This window comes from Agelaius phoeniceus, chromosome 10, assembly GCF_051311805.1.
Source record: "Agelaius phoeniceus isolate bAgePho1 chromosome 10, bAgePho1.hap1, whole genome shotgun sequence".
Taxonomy (NCBI): Eukaryota; Metazoa; Chordata; class Aves; order Passeriformes; family Icteridae; genus Agelaius; species Agelaius phoeniceus.
This window is the reverse complement of record NC_135274.1, coordinates 25818394-25842349: the sequence shown is the minus strand read 5'-3', so window position 1 is coordinate 25842349 and position 23956 is coordinate 25818394. Positions and strand designations below refer to the sequence as shown.

Sequence of the window (23956 nt, the reverse complement as noted above, 5' to 3'; positions counted from 1 at the left end):
ATTCTGCAGCCATCCCAACCCAGATGGGGAGGTGTTGGGTATGATAATTATTGTGCTCTGCCTCTATGTTCCTCATTAACCTGTAACAGTCTCTACCAGTCCAGAGAGTTTTTCCCATAGATGTGCTTCCCAAGACTGGAACTTGCTGGGCTTTGTTTAATATTCAGCCCAGCCTTGTGGGCATTTCCAGTGCCGGGCTCGCTGCTCCTTCTGTAATCTGGTTTGTTCTTTGGGGCTAATTAGCAGCACTTCCGACTGCCACTGATGTCCATTATGGAAATGTTTCCCTACACTTTCACCTACAGGATGTGTTTTAATTGAATATCTACTAAATAATATTACAGAGAAGGTAAACCAGGCCAAAGTTGTCTAATTTATTTAAGGCTGGTTAACAGAGACGGTGGCATTCCAGAGCCTGATGTTTAATTGCCTGTGTTTGCTGGGAATGCAGACAGGGAGGAACAAGATCTCATTCCTGGTGAAGGGAACAGCAGGAGAAATGCCACCCAGCCAGCCAGAACCAGGGAAGAATCCAGCCAAAGCCAGGGGAGAACCAACCAAACCAAAACCAGGGAAAAATCCAGCCAAAACCAGGGAAGAATCCAGCCAAAGCCAGGGGAGAGCCAGCCCAGCCAAAACCAGGGAAGAACCAACCAAACCAAATCCAGCCAAAACCAGGGAAAAATCCAGCCAAAACCAGGGAAGAACCAACCAAACCAAAACCAGGGGAGAACCAACCAAACCAAATCCAGCCAAAACCAGGGAAAAATCCAGCCAAAACCAGGGAAGAACCAACCAAACCAAAACCAGGGGAGAACCAACCAAACCAAATCCAGCCAAAACCAGGGAAAAATCCAGCCAAAACCAAGGGAGAGCCAACCAAACCAAAACCATCCAAAACCAGGGGAAAACCAAGCAAACCCACTCCAAGTAGGAAAACTCCAATGATTTGCACCTTGTGATGTCCTTGGAATCACCAGGTTGAGTTGAGGAATGGCTTTAGGGCAGCCAGGACAGAGGAATCAGCTTTGGTCATTTATGGTATTTCCATACCCAGCCTGAAGCCTCCCTGAAACAAACCCAGGAGATTTTGGGTGGTTGTTTTATCTCTTGTGATTTATGGGATTTTCATACCTGGCTTGAAGCCTCTGTAAAGCAAAGCCAGGAGATTTTGGGTAGTTGTTTTGTCTCTTGTTTACCTGACAAATACATGCAAAGAAGTGCAATATTTTTGTAGAGTCTGTTTGAAAATACTGCTTTTATCAACACTGTATTTTGGAGTTTTCTCTCTCTGTTTAGTTTCAGTGTTGATATTGCATAAAATCTTGGATTTTACTCTCTGAGCCAGGGTTATTATATATTTCCCCTGTTGAATATTTGATAAGGTCTCTTGGGTGCTGATTTTCCTTCTTTCTAGGATAACATATTATGGAAATTGTTTCACCTTGTGTCCTGTTTAAAGTCCTGGTTTTAGCATGATTCAATTTGGTTTGCATTATATTCCACGGAGTTCCTTGGCAGTTCCACGTTATTCCAGAGTGTTTGTGTGGGGGCTGACTTTGGCTTTTCCTCCTGCTTTTGCTAAATGACCTTCATAGGATCATCTTGGGGTCTTTGTTGCATTTAAATTTATTAGCAATTGGCCAAACTTCCTACTGTTTTTCCTGAGATAAATTGTTTGGATGATTGGAGGGATCCACAGGGGCCAAGGCAACCAAGGTTTGGAGTCTTCACACTCCAGGATCAGCTCCAGATCATTTGGAAGTTGGTGCTTGGTAAGAACAAAACAACATTGCACACTTTAAAAAATACATAATGGGTGCTTTTCCTATCAGGGATTCCCAAACCATTTGCTCTTCTTGATGAGTTTGTTGTGCAGGAAAAAATTGGAAAGAGCAGCAAAAAATGACAAGTTCAGCAATGTCTCATCTTGGGATATCCTGAGGTAGAAATAAAGTTGTGTGATCACATGGAGATCGAATTCTTTTCTCAGGAACTCTGCACCTTCCAAAAGTCCCTTTGACCTGAGTTTTCCTGTAATGTCCATGTGGGTATAAATAACCCATAGGATTATCCTGCAGCCTATGGCTTCTCACTCAAAATCTATGGCAAAGACTATTATTGGGTATTAATTAACTCTATGAGTTCTTCAGTTCTTGGGTGGAACTGCTGTAAATTCCCTGGAAAGTACATTATATGTGAAATCTTAGGCTGTTTTATAATACCTGAATGGGGTATTTTGAGGATAGTGCACGTTTTTCAGCTCCCTTGATTAATGATTAGTTTGATACAGGGAGTATTTTTAGGAACATGATTCTGTTCCAGGTTAAAATCATTATTTCAGCAAGTGCTAGGGAATACTTTTAAGTTACTAGCAAAGGAAGTTCACACCACCTCAGTTAGTTACTGTGGGTTTAAGTTATCCCAAACCTGGCAAAACCTGGAGAATCCCAGAATGGTTTGTGTTGGAAGGGACCTTAAAATTCCTCCAGTTCCCCCCCCACTCTTCCATCGGCAGGGATGGAACTTCCTTAATTGAATTCCCAGCTTCTTGCTACAGGTCCCTGATGACCAGGATTCAGATGGAGCTGGAATTTTTCCCCTGGCATTGCTGAAACATTTGGATGAGCCTGAGTATGATATTTCCTGGGTTTAATGGATGACTTTATATATATATGCATGTCAGGTGGTGTTTTGCTGCAAATCCTTGACTATAGTGGGGAAAATTTCCAAAGCTTCTCTGGTAGAAAAAGGAAAAGTCAGGAATAAAATCAAACTTGCCTAATGAACCAAAGAAAGGAAGGTGCTGCTCTGGAGATGGTATGGAAAGCAAATTTATTGGGAAGTCTGGGGTATAAAATGGAGTAAAACATAATTACCTGGCAATGATACCAAATTAATGGCTTCTTTTATGTTGTGAGCATTGGAATGTTGGATGTGCATGAAGCTGCTCCTGGCTTTTATTTGTGGTGTTGAATGGTTTAAAATTCTGCAGGCACTCAAGGCTGTGTGGGAGAGACTGAGCTGTGGCCATGGGTTTGCCTAAAACAACATCTGAAATGTAGTAATGATTGGAGCCTTATTTGTATAATTTGATACAAACAATATAATTTAAATATGTGATTATTTCACATAATTATACAAATGCAACAAACGTTATGTTATCATTTATAGTATGGATTTTAAATATATAATTATTAGATATAATTAGATAAATAGAAGGGTAATTATGTAATATAATTTATAGTATATCTAATGTACTATAGAATGGGATGCAGAATATAATTGTGTAAGATCTCTAATATAATCTATTGGCTAACTAAAAGATAAAACCCTGCCATAGCCTGGCTGATTGATGCCCTGCAGCCTCAGGCTGGGGAGAGGTTTTCATTGCAAGTGACAGGTGCCCCAAGGTTTATTTAGGACAAGCTCAGCCTTGTCCTGGTTAGTTTGATAATGTTTTCCTTATGGATGTTCCAGCAGTGCATTTCCTGCGTTAGGGCCTTGTGCTACACCAATATTCCTGTCTGGGCTGCCTCAACTACAAATTGGCTGAACAGCCCGTGACACTTTTTCAATATTATTACATTAAACCAAGTGGATTTTGATTGATAACCTAATATTCAACTAATGCAAAACATCAATCATGGCAAGTATATTAATTATTTAATATTGCAGCCTAATTCAGGAATCGATGTGCTGCAGGAGGGGAAGGGAAACTCGCTGTTCCCAGAAGGTTTGAGACAGGCCATGATTAAAAAACAGCCCCACCAAGCCCCGCTCTGCTCCCGTGTGTTGGTTCGATACAAATCTTTATTCATTTGCCAATAATCTCCTCACATTTTCCACTTCAGGACCTTTTTTATCAGTTTTGAGGCCTGGAATTGAATTAGGGCTGCTTTCAGCACAGGCTGAGGGAGGTGCACAGATATTGATGGCAGGGATGGGGCTGGCCTGGGAGCTCCTCCAGCCCTGCCCTGGGTCCTCTCCCAAAGCAGCCCCACCTCCAAGGGCCTGGTGGAGCCTCCAGAAGGGATCACGGGATCATGGAATGCTCTGGGTGGGAAGGGAGATCAATCCCATCCATCCCAGCCCTGCCATGGCAGGGGCACCTCCCACTGCCCCAGGTGCTCCCAGCCCCAGTGTCCAACCCGGCCTTGGGCACTGCCAGGGATGCAGGGGCAGCCCCAGCTGCTCTGGGAATCCCATCCCAGCCAGGAATTCCCAATTCCCAATCTCCCACCCATCCCTGCCCCTGTGTCCTGTCCCTCCATCCTTGTCCCCAGTCCCTCTGCAGCTCTCCTGGAGCCCCTTCAGGCCCTGCCAGGGGCTCTGAGCTCTCCCTGGAGCTTCTCCTGTCTCCAAAATTGGGATAAATCCTCTAGGACTGAGAAATTAAATTCTTTCAAAGTCAAACAGCTAAAGTACTTATTTTTTTATTATTTTTTTTCTCTCTCGCTTCATTAATGACATTTAAATAGAAAAAACTGCATAGCAGATTTTTGGAAAAGCTTTAGGAAATGATAAATAATTAGCAATTTTAGTACTAGTAATTAGTAATAGTGTAGTGTAAACTGGTTCCCTGCAGTCCTCACAGGCTGGTTTCTCTGTTTGCTGTGGGAATCACCCACCTTCCAAGAGGGGATGTTGGAATTAGGTAGAACCTGGAGCTGATGGAAGCAGAAACAGTCTCCTTTTCTGGTGGGTTGGGATTTCAGGAATTTTTAATTTGTTTTCCATTGGATTTCATCTTTTTTTTTTTCCATAGCAGGATATGTTAAAGATAAATTTTCCCTCTGAATTTTTGCTTTTCAGAGTTTTTACTCAGATACTTTGGTCCTTTTTTTTTTTTTTTTTTGCAGCTGCCTTTATGTAAAATTCTTCCCATTTTCTCTGTGCACCTTTGCACTTTTTGCAGCTTTCAGGGATTGGATGCCCAGCTCCAGTATGGCTGCCATGAGCCATGGAATTATTCACAATTCCTTCTCTCCATCCCCTTGGAAAGGGGAAGGGAATTTCATTGTGGTAGTGGTGGCAGGGCAGAACCAGGAGGCACCAAACGTGGATTTGATAAACAGCTCCATGGCCTGGCCTGGCTGATTCTTTCCAGGGTAACTAGTGGGATAATTAGATTAAAATGTTAATTTAAATATGTGTATCCTGTGGCATTGCCACTGTTTGTAGCAATTTCAGGGCGGGCACTGTTTGAGGGTTGAATTCTGACATTGAGCATTAGGATAATCAATGTTTTTTAGGTGTTACAGGTAAATATGTGTATTAAAATTAAAAATTTGACACACTGGAGAAATTACCCAGCTTTGCCATTTCAGAGTTAAACAGAAATCGTTGCAGACAAGGGTTTAGCAACTATTTAGAACTTTTGTTCTTCTCTTACAGGGACTCTGCAAACATCAAAGCTGGATTAGAACATCTGGTAAGTTTTAATTTTCTCTTGAACATTTGCATCATCTTTGATATCTGCATTCCAAATGAACACTTTTGAATGAGCTTTGAATACCTTGAATTGAGAAAGTCAACCATTTCCCAGAGGGTCAGGCTACTGTTATTATGTGAAGGCACTCACATTTTCATTTATCTCCCCATTTCAAGGGAATTTTAATTTTTTTAAATTACTTTTTTTTGATGTCGAGATGAAATAAACTGGACTACAATCCTTGGATTGATGATTGCCTTAATTATAAACAAAAATTGTTTGGTGTTGGATTTTTGGCATATCCTGATCTGAAAACAACAAACTTGTGATTAAAAAAAAAGTTAAAAAAAAAAAAAAAGAGCCAGGGACACAATCAAATATTGCATGCATAAATATGGTATGTTTGAGTCATTTGGAGGCTTTGAAAGAAGTGCACAGCTTTGTGTTTTCTCTTGTCTTTGCTTTATGAATAATGGATCGACTTAAATTCCATTCAGGGCTGCAGTAGGAAATAATAATTGAGGTGCAAAATATTTCTGGTTTAAGTAAACATGTTAAACCCACAAGTGATGGCAAGCCAGGCTTAGCATTAAAAACTCATCAGTTGATCAAAACTGGGAAAAATAAAATCTTGTCACAAGTCAGAAGCTGGTTGAGCCTCACATGTTGGTACCAGCAGTCAGTGGAACATTAAATAGTTGATGTAAAGTGATTATTAAATCCCATTAAATTAAAATATTCACTGTTAATGGCACATCCATCCTGAGAAGGGTTTTTCATGGAATATGTAAATAATCCCTGCTGTTCCATAGTGCTGTGAAAAACATTGCGTGTCTTGTTGGACAGAGCTGCTTTTCTCTTGTTGCTTCCCTTTCTGGGAATCACTTGGGAGGATTTGGAGGAGCTTGGGCACCAGGATCTCCTTGGAGTGCCAGAGGGGTGGAGAGGATGGAGATCCTGGTGGGGTGGAGAGGATGGAGATCCTGGTGGGGTGGAGAGGATGGAGATCCTGGTGGGGTGGAGAGGATGGAGATCCTGCTGTGATGGAGATCATAGTGGGATGGAAATGATGGAGATCCTGCTGGGATTGAGATCCTCAAGCTCCTCCTTTTTAAAGATGCCCTGTGAAATGTGTTGGGAATCACCAAATGCAATAAAGAGCAGAGTTCTCAGAGCAGTTGGAAAATCCACCTTGTTTGCTGCTTCCAGGGGTGTCTCACCTGCAGGTTGAATCCCTTAGAGGTCTTTATCTTGATTTGATAATCTGTTATTAAATCCCTTCTGTAAAAAAAGGCTGGTTTACAATTTGGGATTTACAAGAGTCTGGACTGACAGAACACAGGGAATGGCTTCAAACTGGAAGGAGTAGGGTTAGATGGGATACTGGGAAGGAATTCCTGGCTGGCAGGGTGGGCAGGCCCTGGCACAGGTGCCCAGAGCAGCTGGGGCTGCCCCTGGATCCCTGGCAGTGCCCAAGGCCAGGCTGGACACTGGGGCTGGAGCAGCCTGGGACAGTGGGAGGTTCCTGCCATGGCAGGGGTGGGGCTGGATGGGGTTTAAGGTCTGTGTCTTTCTTCAATCTGATCAACCAAAAAAACCCCAAACTCCAGCCAAGAATCCTTCTCCTTTATTCAGTGTTAATACTTGATGGAGCATTTATTTTAATGAAATGTTCCTGGCTGTTCCTGGGTTTTCCAGGCAGTCTGGTGGCAGTGCTGGCCCCTCCCTGCTCGTGGCTCTCTGAGTTTGTCACCTGTGGTGTCACCGCTCCGTGGCCCTTGGGTGGCCACCAGGCAGCGACGTCTGGCAGAGTCCTTGGCTTCCTAACGAGCTGTAAACCAAGCAGCCAATTATTTGTGTTCACAAACAATTAATTAACGCTCTTAATATGAGTAATTATGTTTATCTTGCTGTCCTGGCAAAATTCCATGCTGGTCAATTATGCTCTGCAGGCTTGAATTGTCTCTTCTGTCTCTCTTGAATTGTGTCTGTCTGTTCCATTCTGAGAGGAAGGGAGTGAAGGTGGGGGTGGAGGGGTTTTCCTCCTGTGGCCAAAGTGACATTTGTGTCCAGGGACATTCCAAATTTCCCTTTGGATAGGCTGGAGAGCCACTGAGTGTCCAGCTGGATGCACCAGCTTGGAAGGTGCTGTTTGGGGAGCAGTGCTGGCTCTGGCTGTGTCCCACACTGAGAGGGGACCCCTGGTGTCCCCAACCCATCAGGTGTCAGTGGCTGATGGACCCTTTGGCTGTGCCAGGGTCAGCATCCCAAACATTCCCCTGGCTCAACAGCAGCCTGGCCCTTGGAAATCATTCCAGCTCCTTCAGGAGCTCAGGACCAGGTTCATGCCAGGTGATCACACTGCAGAGGATCAATGCCTTATGAATATCCATGGGGAAAGCAGCTTGGTTGGCTCTGCCTGCCTACAGGGATGAAACCCAGGCTGCTCCTGCAGAGGGGCTCCGTGGATCCCAGGATTTGAGGAGAACTCTCTGCAGTGAGTGTGTGTGAAATTGTGTGCATGCACCGCTTTATTTGTTCCAAGGCTTTGCTGCTGGTAGCGGCAGATGTGAGTCGAACAGCAGTGCGATCAAACCATCAGAGGCAGAGCATTTCATGGCAGAGTATTCAAAGGCTTGCAGCAGTTTGTTGTTCCAACAGTGACAAATTTTGTGGGAACTTTGTAAGGGAGGCGAGTTTTACCCTGTCACTTCCCATTACCAGCGGGCTCTGAAACCAGAGCCGCTCCACATGAAACAACACTTTAATGTCTCTGTGTCTTTATTAAAAAGTAAACTTTGATCACTCTCACTTACCAGCGAGGCTGAGGTGCCTCCCCCACCCTTGGCTGCGGTGGGGACCCTGTGACCCTCCATCCCCGTGACCTTTGTGCCTTTATTTTGCTTTCCCTTTGTCACCCCGCTCATATTTCCCCAATAAATTCGTTTGGCCGCCGTTCTGCGCCGTAAATTCGGAAAGGCCAACGGGAGCGTCCCCGATTGCCGCTCTGCAGGCTGAGGAGAGCAGTGATCAGCTGAAGTAAATAAGGCTGTAAAATATAAAGAGTGTGATTTTCCCTGGCATCTGCATAAAACCCCCGGCACGTGCGGGTGTTGTTTCCAATCGCGCCGGCGGTTTGTTCGCAATTCCCGTAATTTGATCGCGGCTGATGAAAAGCTGACAAGATTTCCACAGCGCCCCATTAGATGAAAGCAGCATGAAACCAGAGGTTAATCTGCAAACAGATTTTCCTGCTTATTACTCTAATGATTCCATCAGATTTGATGTAGCAGGCTGCGAGGCGTCTCTCGGCAGCAACAGTGTGCTGGGGTTTGATCTCGGTGCTCATTAAATGATGGAGTAATTTGGGTGACCTCTGCCCAGGTGCACATCTCCTCATAATTGCACGGCATTCTGATGGGGAAATTACTGGCGAGAACCCCAAGTATTCATCCCGCTTTCCGAGTGGAAAAACTAACAAAAGAAATATTGCATTAATTTTCAAATGATGATATTACATTTAGTGCCTGGGCCCCATATATCAAAATCTGAGAACTGCTCAGTTACTCGCTGCTCTTAATCTTAATGGTATCTGTGGATGTCAAGGGCATGGAGGAAATTAAATCGGAAAGTGCAGATAGACCTAAGAAGACATTATCTCTTGATGATTGCAGTTTTGATAGGTATTTCAGTGAATTTCATTTTCGCAGAATGGTGGAAGATGAGTTAGCCACCAGATTTTCTCATTTTTCTTCCCCGTGATTTATGTGAGTTGAGTATAAAACTTTTTATGGGAGTGCAGTTACGGCGGATGAGAGGTAAATTAATGCACTGGGTTTCCATCTCGGCCCCGCGCGCGATTGTCAGAGCTGTACATACGTAATGGGGCCCATCATTATTCAGGGTTGTTTACATTCAAAATATGTAATGAAATCTGTTCAGAATAATGAGGGAAATAAAAGTTTAGAAAATTGTAAAGGTCATGAAGTTTGAGAAATGATGCAATGCTCCCAAAATAACATTTAGGCAATATAAATTACATTATTATGCACCAACTCTGCCTTATAGAGACATGAAGATAAAGTGCTTTCGACGAGTAAAATGCTGTTAGTGCTCTCTGAAGTATGAGAATGTGTAAAATGTTTCTGATTTCATATTCTGGTTTTGTGCATATTGTGGAAAAATATATAAAGGAACTTTATGGAGGGCAGTGGCTGCTTCTCTATCCCCAAGTTTAAGTGCCTTTCCTGGGAGGGTTTTCTCCAGCAAACAAACGCTTTGGCAAAATGTAATTGATTTTTAATCTAATTATTGAGGCCACCAGCAAATTCATCTTTTCAGGGGGGTCTTGCTCCTCTTCTTTTGGGGATTTTGAGTGGAGGTCTTTGCTCTGGATGTATTTTATTGCAGATACTGAAGAGGGATCTTGGCACAATACTGAGATGGAGCATAAATTTGCCCAACTATCTGTGGTCTGCACCTAAAATACAAATCTCTGCACCCTGGTTTTATGCAGGTGCTCCTCAGAATAATTATGTTTTGCCCTGCACATTTTATATTCGACTTATTTGTCAGAAGAAGCAGCCAAAAGCATGAAACACAGGTCATTTTTGGAAAAGTTAAACCTGCAGATCTGTGCCAGCCCAAAAAACAGTGCAGTGAGGGTGAGTTGATCGTTGAATCCGAGAGCAAAGAGAAAATGCACTTTGATTCAAAGTATATAACCTTGATTAAGTTCAGGTTAATTCCTGTGTAATTAGGCATGATTTGGGGTAGATGATCAGAATATTTTGAAACTGAGTGCTGATTTAGAACCCACTGGATCCTTGTGATATTTAAAATTATTTTCATTATTTTTCAATTGCTGCATTTTAGTGCAAAGGTTCCAAAGGGGATGGGATTCCCTTTTTCTGAAAAGCTCTAATTTATTTAGAGAAAATTCCTCTCTTAGTGGAAAAAGTAAAGCAGTAATTCAAGTATTAAATGCTCCTTTTGTTAATTAATCCCTGTTACCTGTTGGTTGTGCTCCTGCTTTTTCAGTCAGTCCAGCCTTGACTGGAGCTGTTTCCAAAGCAGTTTATGATGTGTTAATTAAAAATTTTCATTTCAGAACTTGCTTTTTTCTGCTGCTATTTTTATGTTCTCCCATGCCATTGTTGCAGCATAATGCAGCAAAAATTGAAACAGTGATAAAAGATTAAAATCTATATTTCAGAGTTAAACATTAGTAGTTCTATGAATTTTATAAGCTGTGGGAATCACTCTACCTTTAATTTTTAAAGGTTTAATTAGGAAATAGATTAATTTATCGAATAATGACTGGATGATGTTGATGCAAAAATCTTTGTTCTGTCAGCTCTTTATCAGAATGTTGAATTTTTTGGTGGTTGTGGCTGCATTTCCATGCAAATGTAAATCTAAGGGATGATATTTCAGGCTGTGAGGAAATAAATAGGGGGAGGTAATTTTTTAGCCTCTAGTGCAATATTATCTATATTTCCTCTCTTGTTGAATAACCCACACAGAGTTTTATGGCTGTGTGAGTTTAACACTTCCAGGAATTTTTGCTTTTAAAAAGACCTGGATTTACCGATTAATTTTCTAAAATCTTATTTACAGCTCTCCCTCTTTCTGCAGAGTGTTTAATCCATTTTGCTGTATCCACTCCCAGTAGGAAGGCCTTTTTCCTTGCTTTTTCTCAGGAATATTCACCGAAATGAGTGCATTGTTGTTTTCTGCTCCTTTTAAAGGAGCCCTTGCTGCAAAAACTGCTTTAAACCCCAAAAATCCCGTCCGTGTGCCCGAGCCACCCGGGCTCTCTGCCACAGCCATCCCCTCCTGCCTTTGATTTGCTTCCAGCAATCCATTGTCGCTCATTCCTGACATTTTGGGTTGGTTTTAGTGGAAACAAGATGGGATTTTCCACCCACCTGGTGTTGCAGGGTTCTCTGGAGATCCTGGGCTGAACCCACCCCGCTGTGAGAAGTGGCTCCTGCTGAAGCGGAGTGAAATGGAAAATCCGCAATTAAAGTGATGAATCCACAATTCAAGTTAACAGATCTGAATGTTTTAGTGGCCATGTGTGTCCTGGGTGAGAGGAGGGAGAGGATTTGGGGAAGGAATCCTCAGCTCTCAGGTCAAACTGCTGCTGGTGTTGGGGGACATTTTCAGGATTTGTCCCTCTGATCCCAAACTTGAGTGAAAATTCCCTTGGATGGAAAGCTCGGAGTCCAAATACCCTGAGGTGTTTTAGCAGGAGATTTGGGCATTCCATTCAGAGCTGGGATTTTACAGTTCTGCCTCATTTAGTTCCTCAGTGGGCTCTGAATTTCAGGATTGGGCCTTGTCATTGTTGGCTCTCTCCTTCCCAGTTTTGGTAAATGGGCAATCCTGGAGGAGAGCTCTGGGAAAGTTTTGTGTCCTTTCTGTCAGTGTTCCAGTGTTTTCTCCTGGCTCTGGCTGGAGGAGCCACATTCCATGCCCAGGCTTTCCCTTCACAGTGGTGTTGGTGGCCAGTTAAGATGGACCCTTCCCTTCATCGCTGGTCATAGTTTTGGTGGCCTTTACGTAAATTAAAATTTCAGATTTTCTGCCCATTTTTTGGGTTAATGATTTCCTTTTCCTAATTAGTCTATCCTTGATGCTGGATTCTTTATTTCTGTTGAAATACCAAGAGCATCTGTGAATTCCATGGACAAAAATTGCCATTATTCCATGTTTTACATTATTTTTCTCCACTTATAGTTAATTTTGATAAATTTAAGATGATTTTTTTGGGAGCAGGTGGATCTGTATCCAGTCAGGACACTCCTACCATAGCCTATTCCCGAGTTGTGTTGTTGATTAATTGTATCAGAGGAAAAATTCAGACATAAATATAATTTTATCATCCAATCTTTTCAACAGATTTATGTCTGAAAATGCAGGGGTTTAATTCAAATAGTGCCAGATGTGCTTATTATATTTCTGTGCTATTAATTCAGATTAGGGAGTCTTCTGTGGGATTTTATTTTTATGTTTTTAATGTGAAAACCATTCCTTTGTCAATCTGGAATTTGCCACCCTCAAAGGCTTATATAAGGAAAAGATGACAACTGCAAATTCCCAATCTCCTTTGATTTTATTTTTATTTTAGTATTTGATTCTCTTATGTCTTCTTATACAAATAAGTATTTTCAGTTTCTTTGGTAATTATTTTTTTTTAATCAGCCAAAGAGGAGTAAATGGCAGGAAAGGAATGCAGCATTCCTGTGATAAACCTGTCCCACAATCTTTTCCATAATTTGATCAAAATCTGTTTAAAAGCTGGCTGGGCTTCTTTGTTGCTCTCTCCTGTTGGGAGTTGCTGGAAGTGGGATGGATAATACTGCAGGTGGAGGCAGGCCCCTGACTTACAGAATAAATTCAAATATCATTTTAGGTGTGTGTAGCCCCTCTGTTTGATTTCTTCCTTGACTCTTCCCCTCACTGACACCTGAGGTCTCTTTCTGCTGCCCATAGCCCCAAACTGGGGATTTCTCTGCAGTCAAACATGGAATTATGGTTTCAGGTAGCAGGTTTTCCTGGCAATGGTGAGGGCTGGATTGGTCTTTATCAAATACAAAGAGAAAAGATTTGTGTAAAAACCCCCCAAAACTGATCACCATCACCAGAAGTTTGTTGGGCTTTTATCCAGATGTTTTGAGACAGAAAAGTCCTGCAGGTGAATTTTACCCCAGCAGTGTCAGGAATGAGCAGGAGGAGTGGAACCTGCCCAGTTTAGCACATCTCAGCCATTTTCCATATGGAATTCCATCATGATAAAAATTCAGAAAGGCAACATTGCAGCTCAAAATGCTGCAGCCTCATGACCTGCTGGAATCCTGGGATAAAAGTTTTCCAGGGCTTCCAAGAGCCACATGCTCTGCTCCACAGAATTCCCAGTGGCTGGCTCCAGCAGAAACTTGGACTCTCTTTATAAACTTCATCTTTCTCTTTTTTTTTCTCAGTGTTCTCAAGTTTTCGCTTTAATATCGTTTCCTTTGTCAAGAATGTTTACCATTCATCCCAAATAGCAGGAATAATTCAAAAAATACATTCTAAAGCTGAATTAAAGTGTTTGTTGTGATCTATTAATTAATTGAGAAGCTGCTTCTCCTTTGAAATGGAATATTTGGGAAGCCAACTATGGCTCTCCTGCCCATCACACTCAGCACTTGTTTCCTGAAGCTGTGAGTGACAACCAACTTGTGTGGGTGTTTTTACACAAAAAAAATTAAAATTACACTTGAAAATGAAAGTTGTGAGACTGGTTTAGAGTAGTTTTATTAAAATAACTATTTATGAAAGGAATAGTGGTGGAACGCAGTGGATGAACTGCAAAGAAATACAAGTTAAGGGTTGTGCTGCATCTTCATAAATCAGCTGCCACTAAAAATTGAATTATCCCATTTTTGCTTGAAATATTAAAAGCTGTTATTAATCACAGGGGTGTTGATGGTGTCCTATGGAATCCCATCCTTTTCTGAGCTGGGATTCCAGTGTCTCACCAGACACTTTGGGACACGTGTAAAATTCATTGCTGGGGATGACCTCAGGTCATTTTACAGTGTGTTTGTTAAGGAATTTTAGGGAATTCCTCTCCTGCTTTTGCAGTTAGTGGGCTCCTTCACCAGCTGGCATTAGAAATACTTTTATTTTCCTTTAACTCTCTTTGAATTCTTTTCCTTCTGTATTGTGCTTAAGACCTTAAGGAAAGTACAGGGGTTTATTTTGCTCGACATCACTCTTGGTAATGCTTCCTCCACCAATCATTTCACCGTTTTGAAGTTTCCTGAGGCTCTTGCTGAATTTTTTCACTTAATGGTCCCCTGAATCAATACTGACCTGGGGTAGCTGCTTGTTCTCACACATTGCTCCCGGCTTGTTTGAGGCTCTAATTGTGGTTTTCAGCTGAAATCCCCTCTGTCCTTTTTTCTCCGAGTGCTGGCCCCATCCACCAGTTGGAGAGATGTTTTCTGGGGCCAGGCCAGTCACCTTTATTTCAGAATCCTCCTTTCACTCCTTGGTTAGGGCTTATTGATTGCTGAAAAGGTGGCTGTGCCGAGTTCTCCCCTGGAGTAATTAACACCTGGGGCCAGGGCAAAGGGGGAGATGCCTCCAGAGCAGCTGCCTGGGCTGCTCCCAGTGGGAAACTGCTGAGTAAAATAAGGATTTGAGTCTTCCCTCCCTTACACCAACAAGACACATCCATAACTCCGGGGGAGGAGTGGGAAAAGGTGTTTGGAGCTCCTCAGAGCAGCAGGATCAATTGTGGAACTCCGTGTTTAGTGCTGGGAGTGACATCTGGGCAGCTGCTGCTGCTTCCCTTCTCCTCCTCTGGAGCCTGCTTGGGTTTTGCTCTTTCATGGAGTTCTTGTGGTGGTGCTGGACACCTAAAGCTGCTGTGGAACGTCTTTCTCCAGTCAGTGGTGCTGAGCTGTGCTGGTTGTGTGGCCAGCAAGAAGGGATCCAGGGTATTTTTGGGTAAATATCTGAACTGGATGTGCTGTAGGAATAGGAAATTGTGTTTTGGGATGCCAGAGCCCACCTGATGCATGAGGTGCACAAGGACTTGGACTGTTCACGTGAAGACGTGAGCACAGGTGGTGTTTGACACCAAATACTTCTGCTTCTCTGTTTGTCCAGCAAAATTTTGCCAAACTCAACTAATCCTGGTGGGATTTTTAAATTTACAGTTGTCATGGAATGGAGAAACCACAAACCCAAGTAAAGCTTCTCTGAAACTGAAGCTGGGCAAGCTGGTTCTGGATAAAAAGCAGATCTTTCCCTTCCTCTCCTCCCATGATGTACTAAAGATGCCAGAGCAGATTGCAATGATTAGTTCATGGCAAGAAAAAGAAATGGGAAGATAATTTATGATAAATTTCAAGATGTTTCTTGCTGCCACCAGGATTAGTGGTCAGGTCTGATGGTAGGATCCATATTGCAGCTATAATAATAAATTCTGCCCAGTAATTCTGGGTTTACGCAAACAGCAAAAATCTGAGCTAAAAATAATCAATCTCTATACAACCAAAACCTGGATCTTCATTTAAATTCCATTTTAATGCAGCATCTCTCCTATTGGAAGGAGCAGTCTGTAGATTCTTGGAGTAGAAATGGAATTGTTCTGTCATTGTCAGCCTCTCCTCGTGGGTGTGGGTGAGGGTGGTGAGGCCATGCAGGCCATCACCAGTTGGGACATTCATGGCAAAGAGCTCTGCCATTCCATTAAAATCATGGAATAAAGGCATGGTTTGGGTTGGAAGGGATCTTAAATGCCATTCCCACCCCTGCCATGGCAGGGACGCCTTCCCCTGTCCCAGGCTGCTCCAGCCCCAGTGTCCAGCCTGGCCTTGGGCACTGCCAGGGATCCAGGGGCAGCCACAGCTGCTCCTGTCTGTATTTTCCTATTTAATTTTCCCTTTTGCAGCCATTTAGAGAAACTCTTGAGAAGAGTTTCCTAAGCTGCAAAACGCCACCAAAAATTCCCGTCAGGTTTTGTTTTTAGTGCAGAGCAGAAACCTCCCAAACTTCTCCGACGCTTCCAGAAATAATCAACTTCTGAACTCCGTGACAAATAGGGTTTGTGTATCAATTTAACTGTGGCAACGTTTGAGTGGCTTCACATTTGGGGGGATGGCAAACACATTGGACACAGTGCAACATCACTGGGGTGATTAGCATAGTGGGGCCACAGCCAACAATGTGCTCCTCAAGCCAACAGATGTGCAGCAATACCTTCAGGAGAGGGAAAAATCAGCCCAGATAAGAGAAAAGTGTGAAAAACTCAGCACATTAATCATGTTAAGCCCAGTTCTGGAGCATTTTGTGGAGCTGTGTGTTTGTGTGGAGCAGGGTCACCCAGGAGCCAGGCAGGACTGGGGCTGGGAGGGCTGGGAGAGGGGCTGGGCGTGGGCTGGTCATGGTGCCACAGCCACCTGGTGGGAATGGTGCTTTGGGTCAGCTCTGGAGATCTCCTTGGTAATTCCTCCCTCAGTGACTCCAGTCTGGGAGCTCCTCTGGCTGCTGTGGGTATGGAGTGGCTGGAGGAGGCGGGAGCTCCTCTCTGGGGGTGGCAGTGTCCCATGGAGTGCCCAGAGTCCCATGGAGTGCCCCGTGTCCCATGGAGTGTACAGTGTCCCATGGGTGGGAATGTCCCGTGGAGTGCCCTGTGTCCCATGGGTGGCAATGTCCCATGGAGTGTCCAGTATCCCATGGGTGGCAATGTCCCATGGAGTGCTCTGTGTCCCATGGAGTGCCCCATGTCCCATGGGTGGGAATGTCCCATGGAATGCCCCGTGTCCCATGGAGTGTCCAGTGTCCCATGGGTGGGAATGTCCCATGGAGTGCCCAGTGTCCCATGGAGTGTACAGTGTCCCATGGGTGGGAATGTCCCATGGAGTGCCCAGTGTCCCATGGGTGGGAATGTCCCATGGAGTGCCCAGTGTCCCACGGGTGGGAATGTCCCGTGGAGTGCCCCGTGTCCCATGGAGTGCCCAGAGTCCCATGGGTGGGAATGTCCCATGGAGTGCCCCATGTCCCATGGAGTGCCCCGTGTCCTATGGGTGGGAATGTCCCATGGGTGCCCAGTGTCCTATGGGTGGCAATGTCCCGTGGAGTGCCCAGTGTCCCATGGAGTGCCCCATGTCCCATGGAGTGCCCTGTGTCCCATGGAGTGCCCAGTGTCCTATGGGTGGCAATGTCCCATGGAGTGCCCCGTGTCCCATGGAGTGCCCCATGTCCCATGGAGTGCCCTGTGTCCTATGGGTGGGAATGTCCCATAGAATGTCCCATGGAGTGCCCAGTGTCCCACGGGTGGGAATGTCCCATGGAGTGCCCCGTGTCCCATGGAGTGCCCCGTGTCCCAGCAGGTGTGAGCTGATCCCTCCTCTCTTGCAGACTCCTGCTGAACAGGCCAAAGCCAGGCTGCAGATGGTTCTGGAGGCAGCTGGTGAGTAAATGAGAATCTTCAAAACTTTCCTTCATTTTTGTGCTGTCAGGTGGGATTTTATCCCTTTGTGTTTGGCAGATGCTGATCCTGTTCTCTGTCGCTCACTTGAATTTCAGGTTAAGATTGAATTGGTTTGCACCATCATTGGCACTTAGTAAAGCCCTTTAAGGAAATAAAAATAAATCTTTTCCTACACTAAAACCTCATGTTTATCCTCTGGCTCTTGCTGCTACTTAAGTATTATTCTGTGCTCTCAAAATTTTGGTTGTTTTTTTTGTTTTTCTGCAATTTTCTTTATTTTTTGGCATTGTTTTAAATCAGTACAAGTATATATATATTTTCCCCCTTTTGGAAACCCACTAGAGGAATCTCCTCACATTGCTGATGTACTTCTTTTTCCAAAATCCATCCAGCCTTTTGCTTTGTCTCTCTTCCAATGCATTCCTTGTTCTCCAGAACTTTTAATAAATCTTTGAAGCATGTAATTATGAAATGGATGTGACAGCCCTGACCTCAAAAGCACAATTTGTGTATTCTGCTGCCATCAATCACATCTCATTTTTTAATTTCACACCTGGGAGATGTACAAAAGATAACTGGGGTTGTATATCATTGTGACCTGGGCTCCAAAATTTTCCGAAGCTTATCAAAGGTCTGTGACATTATTAAATTTAAATATCCACCACTGAGGGCTGGATCTTAGATTGAAGCTGCAGGTTGTTCATAAGGAATAGAAGAGATTTAATATCTTTGTGTCTCTTACAATCCAAAATACAGAATTAAGTTTCTTCCTGGCTTTATTCAAGTCTTGGTCATCCCAGGCGCTTATGGGATCATCCCCCACTTCCTCCCCAAGTCCTGCATTCAGTCAATTAAATTTAATTTTTACTTAATTGCTGTGAGAAGAAGTTGGAAATGTTGATAAATGTTGTTTCAATGTATTTTTGTGTGTTTACTCCTTGCAAAATCGGCACCTTTTAGTCTTCAAACTTAAAAATAAATTTCTGCTGAGCCATTCCCCAGCAGCTGTTGAGGAGCTCAGGCTCAGCAGGTTCATTGCTGTTGCTGCTGTGGGGATGTTCTCGTTGAGTATCATTGAAATGAACTCTGGACTTCAGTGATGGTGAGTGGAGCTGCTGGTGGTGTGCACAGAGCTCCATCCCAGGCTTGGGAATGAGCTCATGGAATACCTGTACACATTGTGGGGATTGTTCCAGGCCCACTGAGTGGGAATAGGAAGCTGTGCTGTGTTCCCAGTGGATTGTCGTGGATCTGGTGTTGATGCTGCTCCTCCCTGGTTGGGACAGACAAAGCAGGGGCTCCAAATCCCCTGCAGGGGTTGTAGGGACACTGGGGACAGTCCCTTCCTGGGTCATCCCTGCTGACATTGTGGGATCATGGAATGGTTTGGGCTGGAAGGGACCTTAGATCCCATCTGGTGCCACCCTGCCATGGCAGCCCCAGTGTCCAACCTGGCCTTGGACACTGCCAGGGGCAGCCACAGCTGCTCTCCAATTCCCTGTTTGCATTTCCCTATCAACATTTCCCTTGTGGAGATATTTAGGATCTTGAGAAAACCTGCTTTTAGGATTTAACCTAGATATTTTAGGCTATAGCAGCTGCTGTCTCTGAAAGGCAGAAATCAGCACCTAGTAAATCAGGCTCTTATTATTGAGATTTTTTTTCCCCTGGTGTATTTGGAGATGGGAATTGTGACTCTGGTCTCTCATTAGGAGAGCAGGTAAAATAAAAAATATTCACCTGTATCTGTGGGGGAGGAGGGTAAGATGGCCATTTTTATTTTTAGGTTGTACAGTGCCGAGGAGATTTTTCTCCAAGTTCGGCATTCATGCTGACTTCATTAAATTTGAATTTTTTTTTTCTTTATAAGTGCAGATTAATGTCAGTGTTTTGTTGTCATTAAGCAGGGCAATATTGGGAGGTACCCAAACACTTTCATTCTCGAGACAACTGAGTTTTGATTTATAAAACCTTTCATTCCTCTGAAGTTGTTGGTCCCAGCTATAAATTCATATTTTCACAATTTATTGAATTAGATTTCTTAATATTGAGGTGCCAGGGAGCCTTTTGAGGCTCCTCTGACAACCTCCCACAAGTCGCTGTGCCCGAGCAGATGTTAAGCAGGCAGTAGTTGAATGTTAATTTGGAGAGGGTGGGATGTTTAAGCCCATCTGAAGTATGTTCCATGTGGGCCTTCCAGACTGAGCCACAATGCTTTGTCTCTTGGGAGAATTTCCAAGCTAAACCTCTTTCTTTTCCTCGCTCTATATGGACTCTCTCAAGTCAGTATAAAGCAGATCATCCCTGGGCTAAAGCTCTCCAGCTTTTGTTAGCGGGCTCTGTAGGGCTGTAATTAGGCCTCCTGGCAGGCCCTGCCGGCCAGTTAATGGTCATATGGAGTTTTTCTGAGGCAGACTGGCTTTGTGTAAATCCTTGCTCGCCATCTCCTTCTGGGTCACTTCCTACCAGGCCGGGGCTTTGTGCCCTGCCCCACGGGCGGACGGGGAGCAGCGTCCCCTGACCAGCGCCGGCTCCGGGAGCGCCGCACAATCCACCCGGATAATCCCCAGTGTAAACAGAGGATTTAGCTCAGCTTCTGTCACTTACAGTTGCCAAACCACTTGGGTGTCTGTGATTTCTTTCCCAGACTTCATTACCGAGGGACGCAGAGGATCCGAGCCGGGGGTTTGTGCCGAGCGTGGCTCCCGGCGCTGGTTTTTAGGGAGAAGTTGCAAATCTGAAATCCCGAGCTTAGGGCAAACCTCAGGACCTGAAAGCTGCTTAGTGCGTGCTGTAAATTATATGGGCACCTGTGCTTTCTCATAAAGATTAAAATATGGATGGATATTCCCAAAATGTCAATAAATTCCCGTGAAATAGCGCACGGATGTCTCGAACTATTGATGCTGCCACCGCTTCCAAAGGGCTCCGGGAGCTTTTCCATGGTGCTAAGCAGAAATTTCTTACTCTCCATATAAAGGCGGTGACAAAAGGCAATTGATCTGGATTTTCAAAGGTCTAGAGTTGAAATAAGTGACTGATGTATTTTTGGGATCTGCATTTCAATCTCTGGCTGAAAGAGCAGTCAAGAATAGGGCGTTTTGTGCAAAGAATTCGCCGGAGTTTATTTAAAGGAAACTTCGGGACCAAGGCTCTAAATGTGAGAAAATGGGGGAATACAAATCCCAAACATTTCCCATTTATCAAATCCAATTCTGGATATTGGATGTTGAACTCATCATCTTTGAATTATGCTATCAGATTGCTGCCTTTAATTTTGTAGCCTGCATCTTTATTGTGTTTTACATATTCCTCAAAGAGAAAATCATGGAATACGATGAGTACTTCAGCCTTAGCTCTGGTAAATACAAATGTTTTATAATTCTGACTGCCTTTTTTTTTAATTAATCTACCCATTCTACCAGGAGTTATTGAGGAGAAAAAGCCTGATTTGCACTCAGTGCCTGATAAATATAGGCAAATATTCTCTGCTTTTGGGTATCAAAATGGCTCATAACAGATGTGGCTGAAAGGACCACATACGTAGACTGTATGATTTTAGTCTGGTGGAACTAATAGGATCACTTGCTACTTTATAGATTCTTGCTTTTCTTTTACTTTAATAAAAACTGTTTAGTTAAATAGGTTGGCCTCTGTTTTGCTCTTTTCTAGCTATGCAAAGCAGTCGGGCGGGCAGGTGGCAACAAGTATGAAAAATTTCCTTTTATTGGGGCTTCTTTTCAACTGCCAAATTTATCAAATGTTTATGGATTTCTCGTTTTGATGATGGATTTCTTTCAGTTTTCTTATTTGTGTTCTTTCCACTGAGAACTCGCTGGCTTTAATTTAAATTTCTAATTATGCAATGAATTTTAGGAGGGTGGATAACATGTGCTGTTATATACACACAAAGGATGAAATAATACTTAAAATATTTTACTTGTTCCGTGGAAATTTAAAGCAGGCTTTAAAAATAATTCTTGCCCCAGAAATTGCAAGAATTTGAACTTTTAACAAGCTTAAAAGTTCTGAATATTGAAAAAAAGCTTAATTCAGTTGCTGTATAGGTTTGATTTAATATAAAATTCTAATTTTTATCAATTTCAAATATTTGTTTTGAATAGTGGCAGTTGACACTTTGGATAATTGAATTTTTCTTCTATTTATATAAAAATCTCTGTTTGGAGAGCAAAGGAATCTTTCTTGAATTATGTTTTCTTTTTTGAATCATGTTTGAATAATCAAATTCTTCCTTGAATCATGTTTTCTCTTTGTGACAAATATAGATGGAGGTGCCACAAAGGGTTGTGAGGGCGTTTTGTGGAGCATTTTCTGAACCCCCAGCAAGGAGAGGAATTTTCATCCCTTGTGAGTCTTCACCAGTCTGGGAAAGGTTGTTCAAGGTTGTTCTGTTCCCTGTGTGAAAGGAAAATAAACTGGAATTACCTTGGGAAGAGCCTCAGCAGTGATGGCTCAAACACCTTCTCTTCATGTCCTGCTCTAGGGCCGCCTGAGATTCCAGAATCAGGGAAGGCTTTGGGTTGGAAGGGACCTTAAATCCCACCCAGTGCCACCCCAGCCATGGCAGGGACACCTCCCACTGCCCCAGGTGCTCCCAGCCCCAGTGTCCAGCCTGGCCTTGGGCACTGCCAGGGATGCAGGGGCAGCCACAGCTGCTCTGGGAATCCCATCCCAGCCAGGAATTCCCAATTCCCAATCTCCCACCCATCCCTGCCCTCTGGCACTGGGAGCCATTCCCTGGCTCCTGTCCCTCCATCCTTGTCCCCAGTCCCTCTGCAGCTCTCCTGGAGCCCCCTCAGGCCCTGAGCTCTCCCTGGATCCTCCTTCTGTCCTGGCTCCATAGGGGAGGTTTATCCTGTTCTTGGACCCCAGCTAATTTAGGAAATCTATCTAATTATGGAATTAATGAACCCAGTTTTTAGGTCAGCTGCTGATTCCTACTCAGCAGATTTTGGTGTCAAAACCCATTCCAGTGACAGCATCAGGAGAAAGAACGCTTGGAAAAGCTCTGAGCTACAGAAGAATTAAACAATTAGTTAAAAATCAAGAAGGTGTGCATTAGAAGAAATAGCTACTTTTTATTTTATGTGTTTGATGGGAATTCAAGGTGTTTTAAGACTGAATTTCTGAAAATTCAGGAAGTTTCTGAGCTCAACTGGGTGCTCCACACCAATGAGCTTCACAGCCAAGCTGGACAGACACAGATTTCTTCGGCCATTCTTTGCCCCTGAGCTCTTGGCAGAGCTTCATAATCTCATTAGAGTTCTAAAAAAAAAGTGAGAATTTCTGCACACAAAGTGACAACTGTAGAAAAAAAAGAGTCTTTCTCCAATTAATTGCTTTTTTAACATATTAACGATGTTGTCTTTACAAAATTTGTGATTTCTGAAGTGCAGCTGGTTGTAAACACTTGCATAATAGTAATTTATTAAATAATTTAAATTAATTTGCAGGATTGGTGAAAAAATACAGGATTTTAATTGGGTGTAGGTAGAGAATAAATGTGTTTGAAATGAAATAATTCACTTTTGCAATGTATAATATCATTCTGTTGGTGTCTAAAAGCTGTTCACTTCAGGGACCTCTTTTAGGTTCTTGCAAGAGACTAAAAAAAATTTCTTTGAACTATTTTTGTAGAATATCAATTTGTTTTTAGAGTAAGAAGCCAATGAGGAGTTGTAGGGATGCCATAATAAAAATCAGATCCTATAAGTAGAATTTAGAGGAACTTTATTAGCTAATGAACATTTATTGCCTTCAGAAATCATTCTAAAGCTTTTAGAATTTCTAATTTTTTTGTTAGATTTTTATCCAAGGTCTTTTTTTTTGTGGCACCAAAAGTATCTCAGGCTTACATGGTGCCTAATGGGTTTCTGTAATATTGCAGCATATGGGATCCAGGATTTTGATGCAAATCTCTGTGCTAATTATGTGCAGATGAATCTTGCAGGCCTGCTATTGATCTGCAGTCAAAGACAATTTTTCAGTTAGCTGAAGTTTTATATCAATTCATATTTAGCAACTTTGCTGTAATTTAATTATCCACTGGTTTGGCTGTGCAAACCATATGTGGTCGTGGGGCTCATTTGTTTTTAGCAAGTCTTTTGGGAGATGTTATTTCTTAATATTGATGGGCAAATATTTAGTTGTGGTGTTTTACATGGTTTGTCACAGCTGCCCTCTGTGGGCTCTGGTCATCCAGGCATGCCCAGGAATGGCTGTCCAGGAGCCTTGTGCTGACAGCTTCCCTTGTAACATCTCTGGATGTTTTAGATTTTCTGCAAGTGAAAGTGCAGAGTGGTTTTATCCACAGATATAAATTCCAGTGGTGGATTTTACAGCCTGAATGCCCAGGAAAAGGTTTTAAATTGCCCCATCTGCTCTGGCTGGTGCTGTTCTGGTGTTGCAGGCCTCCCTAATTTCTGCGTGGGAAGTGTGCTGGAATCATCTTGCTGAAAGGAACCTATGGATTAGATTAAATTCAATTAATTACAAATCCCAGTGAG

The 23956-nt window shown here is 43.2% G+C and overlaps 1 protein-coding gene across 1 annotated transcript in view; it reads left to right on the top strand.

The window, feature by feature from the left end:
- Positions 1 to 23956, top strand: part of RSRC1 (arginine and serine rich coiled-coil 1) — a 99444-nt gene that overhangs the window by 43077 nt on the left and 32411 nt on the right. Inside the window, exons 6-7 of the mRNA XM_077184234.1 lie at positions 5398 to 5434; positions 17357 to 17408. Of these exons, the coding sequence (XP_077040349.1) occupies positions 5398 to 5434; positions 17357 to 17408 (89 nt within the window). The remainder of the gene's footprint in view (positions 1 to 5397; positions 5435 to 17356; positions 17409 to 23956) is intronic.